Here is a 12,683-nt window from a genome sequence, read left to right as displayed (position 1 = left end):
TAAGTAGTATTATTATTCTTGTAGAAATTTCATTTTTTATAGAAAACGAACAGCTGTTCTCTTCCCTCATATTGTTTTTCATCCTTTTTGTTTTCTTAACTTATAAGTTCACATTAAGGCTTCAAAACATGTCCTTCTTTCGGGCTAAGCGACAAAAGCATCTTTGTTGCATAATCATTACGCATTCCTTCTATTTCTTACATATCATTTCTCTACTTCTATCGCGGTTCCATTGATATATGTTATATATATTTTGGATAGAATCTGTCGAGTCATTGCTGTAAATAAATGTTACAATGTTTTATTGAAACAAACTTTTTTGTGACAAACAATTTATACATATTCTCTCGAAAGTACACTTCAAGTTACTTGAAGGTTATTTATACTTTAGGTTGGATTAGCATTCAAGAAGCAGTAGGTCATCTGGAATCTTTGGTACTATTTTATTGTAAATATTTACAGCAAGTCTCAAGAAGCACTTTACGTCATATTTAACATCTTCCAGGTTTTTCTTTCTTGTTTTTTTTTTTTTTTTTTTTTTTTTTTCCAGGGAATTAGTATTACTATTTAGGTGAATATTTACATCAAATGAGATCATAACAGGCATCGAAAGAGATCACGTGATACGAGGTAATAATGTATCAGATTAATACCTTCACTTTCAGAATTTCTAGTTCAAATGTGTACATTTCACAAATTAAATTTAATATGTACAGTAAATACTGGTACATTATTTACTGGATTCAACACACGCATTGTTTCAGATCATATACACCTAAAACGTCGTCTTCAGGTCTTTCATAAATCGATGAATTTGCCGAATTTATTTGATTTAAGATATTTCCAACGATAATTTTTGTTGGTTTTGAATGCTGCGATGATGTAGTAAATGTAGATGACGTATCTGGTGGTGATACACCACTGGAATTGCTTCTCGAGCTTGTCCATCTCGGTATTAGACGATACTTGTGATCCCAAGGGATATCATACCTGCAATAGCTAATGAATTGTCTTAATAGTGTTAGCTATGAATAGCTAGAAAAGTTGCAATTACGTAACATTTTCAGCCATATCAAGATTTTCTGGACAGAACCTAAAATACACTGCTTAAAGACAACAGTGATATGAAAACTCTGAATCCTGATTTAAATATTGAAGTAGCTCACCTGGTACTCTCAACGGAACCATTGGATGATTCATTATGCATCATTATATGCGCTGTACCTATCTCACCAGGTAATTGACATTTTTTGGGTGATAAATCTCTACTTTTCTTCTGCCGAACGTAAAGATAGAGAATGAATGCGCAAAATGCACTACTCAGTGCTGCTGTCAGAGCAAGTACTGTCAGCAGAATATTCAGATGACTTTCGGTTCCAACAAATTGCACAAAACCAGATTTCAAATCTTCTGGGTACTGAAAAATTTACTTTCCTCATTGCTGCATCTTCGGCATTTATACGCTAAGAGCAAAAAGCATCTGGATAATTCAGAAAAATTGCAGCATGATTCCAATTAAATACTGGTTGTTGCTTTAGTGTTATGAGTTAGTTATGTCAGTAAAAAAGATGTATATAAATTTTGCATGACTATGATATAGACTATGAGATGACTAGAATTAATAGAGAATTGGTATCATTGAGTAAGTGGACAGTAGTGTGACACAGATATTTTAAATGCAGCGAAGAACGAAAAAAATACTTACCTGTTGATTGATCATAGTATCATCACTGTATTCGATGCACCAGGGACATCGCTCTTCATGTCTCTCCGTGGTTATCGTGCTGTTGAAACATCGAGCTGTCAACCTGATGTTGATTTTGCCATCAGCGCCTAATGATATAGTGCCAGATCTTTTCTGAAGGCTTTTCTCCTATAATTGTTGAAAATGTTAGGAAATAATAGTAAGTCTAACTCTATTATTTCATGAATTTCAATTGTGAATTAAATTTTATTTAATGCAGATAAAAAGGAAAATAATTCTAGTTGCGCAATAATGAAACTTTATATAAGTGAAACGAATAAAAGTGTTTCAAAATAAATTATTCCATCCATTGGTTAGCTTTTTGATGAAATTGAAAATAGCTTTAAGATGATTCTATGCCACAAGAAAAGCGGGATATGTTGCTGCCATTTTCAATTATTTTAAATGTGGTAGAAATTTTATTTCACCTAGATTTTTTAGCAATTTCTGCGTTTCAAAACAAAATAATGATTTCAACGGTTTGCAATGCGAAAGAAACGGAAAGTAACATAACTATAAGAAAAAAGTATCACTTTGTACATTTTATCCATCTTTTGATTTTAATAGTGCATTAATTTCATTTTATTAAACATCATTTTCAATCATATTTATCACTTTTTATTATTTTCTGTAATTTTCTGATAAATCAAAACAGAAGCAGATTTCAGAATAAATAAATTCCTCATTTGCTCCAACTCTTATTCTTGGCATGAGCCCAATCTATTTGTTCTGCCTTCTTTTCAGACTACCTTAGAACACTCATTACAATAGCAAGATGTGTAATACAAATGTTTTAGTCACTTCAAAATTGCTAAAAAAAATCTTGCACATGAACTTGAAATTTTATGACTTAAATTTAAATATGCATATGTATTGAAAAGAAACAATTTTATAAGTTCAAGTGTTTTGAAATGCTTCCCGATTGAAACTATAAGTCTTTTACTAAATTTACTTCATTTTGATAAACGTCAACTGAAGCGGACGAATCACAGATTCTTGGAAATCCATAAGTCGGATCTACACCTATGACTTCGCATGAAATCTGAATATCATTCGGACTACCGTCACTCCAATGCGTCACATATATACGCTGCCTTTCCTGCAAATTTCAAAGTTAATTTTGCAAATTAATCTGAAGTTCTAGAAAAAACTGCTAAAAATGAAATTGTTCTACGAAACAGCAACCTTTAATTTCTGTTAATCTTTAATCAAACCTCTCTGCGCTGTATTTCGATCAAGATTTTAGGTTTAGCTAAGTTTATCAAGAAAACCATTTTATAGAGCCAATAATCATTATTATTTAAATGGAAAATTTCCTGTACTTAACAGACATTCGCTGAAAAGCATATGATCAATTGTCAAAGATCAGCAAACAATCATCCATCAAAGACACGACCCGGTGGCGTCCTAGCTAATTACTTCGCCCTTTGATGTCATAGAATGTATATGTAGCACATGTTGTAGAAGTGACGTGACACACTAATATTTAATTTTCAAAAATCATTCAAATGATGCATTAATCTCTAACTCAAAATAAAATCTTTTGTAGGCCACGAAAATACTAATTCCCAAAATTACATTTATTGGTATAATTTATAGTTTAGATAAGTCTAAATTTTGAAACTTTTTAGTTTTACTTTTAAAAAAGTTTTCAAATTCTAGTACTTCAAAGATAACTCTGGTATTTGAAGAATTCACAGCATCAATATTTAGAATTATTCTCATTCATGCTTCCTTTTCTCGCTTCCTTTTTTATATCACTCTGATTAAAAATTATTCTGTTTATAGATCGCTTCATTTTTCTGAACAATTATAATCAATAATTTCTTTAAAATTCATGCAACAATCTTAAAATTTCACAATTTAATTATTAAATTGTTGAAGAGAAACTGAAAAGAAACTACCTAATAGTTCTAACCTGCATAAGCTTTGGTGTAATAAGCCAACTCTTCGACAATTTTTCATTAGTGATAGCATTTAAGAGTGATAGTTGAAATCGTGGCTGTGCACATCCAGCTGTTGTCAAGCAACCTTTTCGCCACTCAATATTTTCCAGCTTACTACTTAGCCAAAATATGCCTCGTGAAGAGTCCAATGTGGTGCACAAGATTGACCATGACCATGATAATGATAATGCAGTTATTAGCAGAATTTTCATCATTCAACTGCAAAATACAGAAATAGTTTGTGATTACTTTCATGAGCATGAGCAAAATTTTTACTTTCTGTTAAAGTTACTAACGGCATTCTGTTCAGTAAAGTGAAATATTTTTTATCTCACTTGTCCAAAATGAACTGAAATAAATTTCCAGAGAAAAGTAATGATAATTCTCTAATTTTTGAATAAGCAGATGGAAACAACAGAAACCAATAAAAACATTATGAAAGCTATATTGTACTAGTCGATGGGTATATATACATTAATGCTTAACTCAATTTAAGCATTGAATTCTAAGACTCAGATTTAGCTTGAAATAAACGGACCTTACAATCACTGGAAATCAAAAATTTAGATGTGACAATTTAAATGCAATAAAGAATTCTTAGTCTGCGATAACTTGGAAAATTTTGAACAAAAGAACATGATCGACTTACTTATTTTCTTTTTTTTTTTCTGTTTTGGATAGCTAACTCTTAAATACTCAAATCATAAAACTTGCATCCTTGATATTTCAGAGCTATTAAAAGCTTTTGGTGCTTCAGTCCCATAAAATGAAAAATTCTATAGAATTAATTAATCGTCTATATTTATTAAAATGAAATTTTCGCACAGAGTTGATTTATTGCCAGAACATTCAGTCCATAGTTCACTGCCGTCGACGTCACTCAAGCATCCACTAATTGAGGCTGAGCGCAACAATTCCACTTCCCTGTGTCTTAGTCAACTGATCCTTCTCTGAGGAAGTGTCGGTTGGAAGAATATCATATCGGATAATACAAACACGGGATGAAATTGATTGTTGCTAAGAAATTAAAAGATGAATTGTAATAACAGTGATATGATTTGAAATCATTAGACGCTAATTATCAGAAGACAATTTAGGTTATCAGAAATAATAATCAGAACAAACATTACTGCGACATGCAAACGAAGAAATATGCGGAAAAATGAGAAGGTGAATGAATGACTTGATACAGGTTACCTCAGGAAGTGAGCATCAAACCGAAATCAGAAAGATCAGTGTCCTTACTTCCTTACTCTCTGTCTTTTATTTTACTATCCATCCAGTGTTTTTTTTTTTTTTTTTTTTACATAACCTAATTAAATTGAAGAGTAAGAATGTTATCCAATAATTACTTAATTAGAAATATTACCCGAAATCATTTGATTTATATCATATCAAATATCACGTGATAGCAAAAACTGAGATATTACTGGATAAATATTCCAGATGAAAGTGGATAAATTGAATTTTAAATGCAGTTCTTTGAATGTGATAATTTGAAAAGGATGATGGATAAATTGAACCGATTTACTCGTTATTTCAAACAAAATATAATAGAAAAGAAAAAAAAAATTGGAGCAGATAAATAAAAAAGTTCCTGTTTGGTACTACAAGTGTACTTGAAACAAATAGTAACCACTGCTGGTAGCAAATAGCTAAGGTCAATGAAGAGAAGAAAATTGAAGATGAGATCGTTATTAAGAAAATTAAGCAAAGGGTAGGCGTACCTTAAAGGATGCGATTAAGCAACATAAGGGATCCTTGTGTTGAGGTGTTACCGTTATCAAAACAAAGCATACCGCAGAGGAAAGAGGAGGAAAGCTGACAAGCAACTGCTCATTTAAATACCGTTAAATCTTCTCAGCTCTTTTTTAGCTTCCAACTTCTCTTTATTGCTTTCTTGGAAGAATGTAAAATTCCAATGCTTTCAAAAGATTTTGTGGGACGAATAAGATTAATGAATTCTGACAGTAGGCACCTAATCAAAATACGCCGTTTATTTGAGTACATGTAACTAAAATACTTTCTTGATCTATCATAAATGTATCATTGTTATCACAGACTACAAAACCATAACTGTTCGTTAGTTACAACTTCCATTAGCTCTTTACAGATTTGTTACTATCACTGAGCTTTAGCTACCAATATTGTAATACTATAAAAAGCATCTTTGAAAGAATCGATATGATAACAATTTTTAAATTTAATAAAAATCAAAACTGAGCAACTCAACCTTTTTCGATGATTTCCAATTTTGCTTTCTTTTTTTAAAAAAAAGGAAATTGGCAATAAATTCTAAGCATCAAATAGAAAAAGGAAAGTTTCAGTCTTCTATCGGAAAAAAGGTTACCGAATTTCGAAGAGACGAATAATGCGACCAACTGAAATTAAAATTCAAATAAGGTGCACAGAATCAAGCGGCATTTGTTTGTTTGTGTGTTGTTATGAGGAGGAGAAAGGGGAGTAATGATTTTTTGGGTTAGAACACAGCGGGTAACAAACTGAGATAATGCTGTTAGCCATACATAACTTTTTCACAATATGTTTGGGAGACCTAATTCAAGTCTAAATTTCTAAATTTGAATTTATAAACTACTTATCTTCGAACAAGACTTATCTACGAAAGTCCTAAATGTTTCAAAATCTCGCAGTTGTTTTAATTAAATATGTAATTAACAACAAACTTCTTTTAATTCCAAATCTGTTAAGATTCTCAAATTCTTGGAAAGGTGCGGTTTATAATTACAATAAAAAAGACTAAAAACGATTATTTCTACACTATATAAGAGGAATAAATTAGTTTGTGCATATTTTGCTATTGAAATAATTAAATGAAAAGAATTCGAAAACTTATAACACGATGGAAACTTATTATCACAAATAACCGCCAAAAAAAAAATTCATAAAACTGTGAAAACATTAATGACCGTTCGGTTATCGCCTTCGATTTCTTCATTCATACCTTCTAAAACTAATTTGAGGAATAAAAAGAATACCCAATTACTGCTAGATGATAACAAGAATCCCCATGAGGGGCATCTACATAAATGTTGAATAAATTCTTTAGGGAACCACAAACTTAGAGTACACTTTGTTATATGACAAAGTTGATTGCTTGGTGTGAATTCCATCAACTTTCTAAGCGATTATTGTTGACCTTAAAAAATAATAATTTTAAAGTACAACAATAATCGCTTTCCCATCAGTTTTATTGTTTCATCAAATCTTCCCCAAATTGAAACAACAAATGAAGAAAAATAAGAATTTGTCTTCCACAGATTTATTTCGCAAACATTTTAAACGGTTTATTGCAAAACTAAACATTATGAAAGAAGAATTCTCATGAAAGAGGAACAAACTTGTCTTTGCTGCCCTTAATTGTTGATTAAGATCAATAATAAGTAAAATAACTTCAATAATGAGGAAAATCACCAGATCAAAATATCACAGCTATTTTTAATGACATTTTAAATAATATCAACTGATATGATCTATAATCACAATGATAGTGCCATTTACAGTATTGTAATTAGAGTAATAACAATCATACCATTTTTACTGTCAATTTTTCAAATTGAGCAGTAAGGCTTATTAAAGATGTGCTAAGCAAATGCTTATCAGTTAGTCATTATCACTTCCAATATTAATTGAAATTTCATTCTTATTTCTAAGCACTATAACTGAATCAAACGGATTATAGAAGGATAGAATAGTAATAAAATGATAGGACAATCAGTAAACAGACACAGTTTGATTCTATCTGCTTTTAATGAACTAATTGCATTTATCATATTATTGTAATGTTTAATTGCTCTGAGAGATAATATGACATGCAGCTTTACTAATCATTATGGTTAAAGCTTACATTATCAGTGCTAAACATTGTTAATAACTTTTTCATTAATCGTAGTTATTATCTCCAGCATCAGTCTTCGGTCTTTTGAAACTTCAGTAAAAAATGGGAGTTCTGAGTGGCTAAGATTTTGCAAACAAGCTTTTGGACGGCTTGAACCAAAATTATTTATTTCCGGTAATTTATTCATTCTTTTAGTTTTCTTAATTCTCTAACTTTCAAAGACAATTGAAGAAAAGATCACAAACGTATTGCCAAATTTAAACATGGAGTAGTAGGTGATACTCGAAATTCGAACAATGACTTGTATTGCTGATGACGATTGATTGAATTTAAGAAAATGACATATACCTGTCATGGAGAGTCCAATTCAAATAATAATAAACAATAAGAGCAGGCGGTAGTGAAGGATCCTTCAAGTAACAAGGCTCATTGATGTCAGTGAACTAATTGATTGAAAGTTGCAAATAAGACCGAGAGGGTGTTAAATTGAGTAGTGAAGGGTAAAAGATGAACGAAATTTACTAATTTTATCTCGAGAAAATTAAATTAATCTAGGATCTAAAGCTTACATTGATTATTTGACGCGTTTCAGCAAAAACAGCAAAAATTATTACCTAGCTAAATTTGAGTTTATTTTTCGCTTGCTTAGAGAGATAGAAATTGAAATTTTTAAAAGTTTCCAAGAATTTAAAGGAATCGAACTTTGGATTTTGGATTTCATGAAATTTTTTTTCTTGCATAATGACTGGTATATAAAAGGACTGAGATCGAAAAAATACAGACTTCATGATTGGTTGTGAAAATTATGATATATATTCAGTACTTCTGGATTTCCTAGAACTTGTTTTCAAATTAAAAAGAAAGCGTCGCATCAGGTTACCTGAGATGAAATGTAATGTTGATCAAACCAAACAGATATTTTGGCTCAGTTCAAGGTGGTATTTCAGGTGTGACAGACTTCATTATTCATGACGGAATAAAAATATTCCGTTTTATCCAGATGTCACTTTAATTTGTTTTTAGTTATGTGAGAGGTAAATATACAAATTATTGCAACATTTGAAAAAGATTTTGTGATTTCAAGCAGATAATTCGTATCTACTAGACTGTAAATATTTTTTCTTTTCACTCTATTTCTTCTCCTTCTTTAAGAAAGAATTAGTTTTCTGAAAAACTGAAACCCTTGTTCAAATAATGCTGCAAAAATGTGATAATACCAACAGTATTGTATTATATAAAATATAATACGGGGCTGAAAGAAATTTAATTTAATTAAAGCTAATTAAGGAATGTGATGCCTTTGTTTGTAGCTTTTTGATAACCCCATGGAAGGTTATTATTAAATGACATAAAATGCAAATTGAAGATATAAATAAAAAGGGATGAAATAAAAAAGTGGAAAGATGAAACGATTCCAAAAAATAATTGAATACTGTCGATTTTTCATCACTTTGCTGTACAGAAAAATCAGTTTCTGAGGGAAAGGTTAAACTCTTGACTAATATGATTTCTGTATTTTCTGCCAACAATCCTTAGTAAGTTAAAACTGATCTTTTTTGTTCATTTTGATATTTCTAAACTGTTAAAGATTAATAGCCTATAAAACGAAACAAAAAAGAAAAGACACAATTTTAAGAGATAATAAAGGACGAGAAACAGCAATTATCGTTGTAACGATATTCTTAATAGTTTAAAAAGAAACATTATATTGATGATGATGATAAATGAATCAATATGATGGTATGTACCATCGATAAGAATAAGGTAAGGTAGTAATTAGGGTAGCATTAAGTGCTAATTATTATGTTGAAATTGAACAGAATGTTGGACAAACGATAAATGCGAACTGATCTGCGTTCATGACAAGTAGATGAGAAACAGTTACAGTGATTGATTTAGGCAGACGTCATCTCATCTCAATAATAGTTCCTTTTCGAATTTCATTAACTATATAAAATTTCCCAAACGATGATCCCAGGATTGTCACTGAAAGCTATCATTTTTAAAGACTTTCTCCCAAGAAGATTAAAGTCAAGGTCAAATAATTTTGTAAGTAGTTTTTTTTCGTAAGTAATTTAAACAAACTATCGAGAATCATTGATTCAGTTGTTAAATTTGTTAAAATTACTTGTTTGAAAAAGAAGTAAATGAAATTTAACATTTAATATATTATTTATATAACTATCTGGTTTTTATGATTGCATAAAATATTGAATATTTAAGACAAGTTTTGTTAAATAAATTTTTTACAATTGTTTCCATTTATTCTTTTATTTTCCTAAAAAAGCTCTCGTTGATGCTGTTTTATTTTCTGCTTGCGAATTGCAAATGCATCAAATGCGAGCTCTGTGCCTCAAAAATTGGCGACAAAACTATGAAATAATCAGTCATTTCGACAACTGCAGTTTCAGTTTCTGGAGTAAAGAAAGGATTCATTTTTTCCATTTCAGTAAGCAAATACTTTATCAGTGACGCATCTCCAATGGTTTTTCATCAGCAAAATTGGAAAATATTGTGAAAAAAGAATTGGGAACTATAAGATTCAAATTTTGAGCATATGAATTTAGGAATTCAGACCATAGCTCAAAGTTGATTTAATCTCTCTTTCCTGTATGTATTTCTCTCATAAAAAGAGTTAAAAGAACAATAATTGGAATTTTTACCATTTTAGAGTATGTCAATCATATAAACCGTAGCAAAGTAATAGATTTTACAAATTTTTACAACTTAAGCATAGACCAGTGCAGAAATATTCTCTCGGATTGTTTGAAAATCGAAATGAAAATTCTTAAAAAACAAGTTTAAATATAATAGAAAAGACTAGGAAAGTGCGGGGATTGAAAGAAAGAGAGATCGGTAGCGAATAGCTTTTGCTACAAGTTAATGTTTGGTTTGTAAAAATCAGTCAACCGATCAAAAAGTTCCACTACTGATCGAGTTGAGTATTTTTAATGGCATTACCAGTAAACAATATACCCTTCGCACCGATTAAATATAATTCCCATATCACTAAAGGGCTTCGGGCACAGGATTTACAGCTAAATGGATGAGAAGCATGCATTTATTTGAATTAAAAGGTATTGTTCTGAGGGGCGCAGACTCGACAAAAAGAAGAATGGAATTTGTAGAGATGCGACAACAACAGGTTCGTTCTCACATAACATCCAAAAACGGAAAACAATATTAGTCAACACAGGACATGATAGAACAGAGTGAGTATAACAAAAGCTCTGATGAAAAAATGCTTAGAGTTGGATGAGATAACTGTAAGCATTTTTAATATTAAAAAGAGAGAAAACTCGTGCCATGATTTCTTCTCATTTAATAATAATTATCGAAACTGTAGTCTGTAACTTAATGTCAAACTTTTTCATTTCAGTAATTCAGTCTTAGAGCTTATGGCATTTCTAAATCTGAGCTTCAAAAACTACGCTGTTTCTCTCATAACAACGCAATTTCAATTACTTTTCTACACTTATCAATTGATCTAGCGAATTCCACGGATTTTATACCGTCTCTCTTCAACTAAATGTCATCTGCACAGTTTAATTTAAAAAATGAGGAGTACCTCAGAGTTTAGTAAAACACCGAATTATTCTAGTACTTTTCAATGATGTGCTTTATTTTTTATTTGAATTATAAAATAGCTTTTTTATGTTTCAAATTTTGATATATTGCATTTCTTTGCAGAGAAATAAGAATAGAATTGAGAAATTAAAAACAAATTGGGAAATTAATGAAGGATAAATAAAAGTTTTGAAAAGACAGGAAAGCATTTATACTCTAAATTAAGATCTTTTCAATGTAATGCAATTTTTGAAGTGGAACACATTTTCAGATAGTAAGTAATTCTGTTTGTGGAAGCATTGATGGAAAAGGACGCCATTTTTATTGGAATTAGAAGAATTGGCTGCCACACACATACAAACAAGAATTTCGTATTTCAGCTCTTAAATTTTTATGAGTAAAAGAATAACAACAACAATGCCTCATTCTTTTACACAATCAACTGGTTTTTTTTCTTACTTTTTATCGTATTTGAGACAAAACTGTGAGGCAAAGGGATGAGAGCGACAAGTGCGCAACAAAATAAGACAAAAGATTTAAAAGATTTCATTCGATTTAAAAATAATTTTTAGAAGGAACTAATACTATAAAAAATATCGTTCCAGTATATTGCATAATAAAACTTGAATATTTTAAGAAAATTCAGGAAAAATAATTGTTGGTACGACATATAATTTTGCACGAACACTTAAAATATTTAATATTCTTCAGAGGCAGAAGAAACTTTTAGAATCAAATACCATCATCATCATCATCATCATCATCACCCTATTTTGGCTATCTGTTGAATGGCTCAGATTTAAATTAACTCCTTTTCAAGGTTAAGATTGTCAGGTCGAAAATATAGTGTCATAGACAATAAAAGAATTGTAACTGGATAACTTAGTTTAAACATCTCCTTTAAAAGAGTTTTATAAGATTGAATAATAACTTAGATGTGCAAGACTTCATGCGGAATAAGTAGCTTACTAACCTTCGCGCAAAAGGTTAAAGGAAAGATAAAAAAATTTGAAATCAGTGGAAGCCCTTTTTCCCTCGCATCGATATGAATCATATTCTTGACGCATCTTCGGATCACCAGAAATAAACAATCAAAAAAATAAACAAATAATTTAATAATTTCATGCAAGATGCTAAAGATTGCGGAAAATCAGATCGAATTGAACCGTGAAATGATTCACTGGAAAATGCAGAAATCAGCGATATTTGAACTGCCAGCAGTACATTATGGCAAATGGTGAAAGGGTAAATTGGCAATTTTTAAAAATTATTAGGAAAAATCAAAATAAAAAACAATAAATTTGAATTTAGCAGTAATTCATGAAGCTTAATAACCGTAAAAGGATGAATTCCTGAAATGGTAAACGATTCAGCTTTACTTGGCAATCTGATAATGTCATTAAATGAGTCATTAGAGCAAATTTAATTATTCAACACTTTAGAATTCACCCATTCTGTGCGGCTTGAGAAATTGCTATCTCAAAAATCATTCAAATTATTTTATTTTTGTTGGGAAGATATTAAATTTTAATACTTTGCCTTTTAATTTACTTTTTTCTTCTGGTATTTA

The 12,683-nt window shown here is 30.3% G+C and overlaps 1 protein-coding gene across 1 annotated transcript; it reads right to left on the bottom strand.

Moving 5' to 3' along the window:
* Positions 1 to 743: 743 nt before the first annotated feature.
* On the bottom strand, positions 744 to 3,905 carry Bm1960 (Uncharacterized protein; the record flags this gene model as incomplete). Its single annotated transcript, XM_001900370.2, has 5 exons — positions 744 to 990; positions 1,167 to 1,417; positions 1,706 to 1,873; positions 2,697 to 2,843; positions 3,663 to 3,905. 5 exons carry the CDS (start codon positions 3,903 to 3,905, stop codon positions 744 to 746), a joined length of 1,056 nt encoding a protein of 351 aa, XP_001900405.2.
* Between the last annotated feature and the right edge of the window lie 8,778 nt (positions 3,906 to 12,683).

The sequence above is a fragment of the Brugia malayi genome, assembly GCF_000002995.4.
Source record: "Brugia malayi strain FR3 genome assembly, contig: Bm_v4_Chr1_scaffold_001, whole genome shotgun sequence".
Taxonomy (NCBI): Eukaryota; Metazoa; Nematoda; class Chromadorea; order Rhabditida; family Onchocercidae; genus Brugia; species Brugia malayi.
Note: the sequence above shows the minus strand (reverse complement) of the source record. Positions and strands in the feature narration are given on the sequence as shown.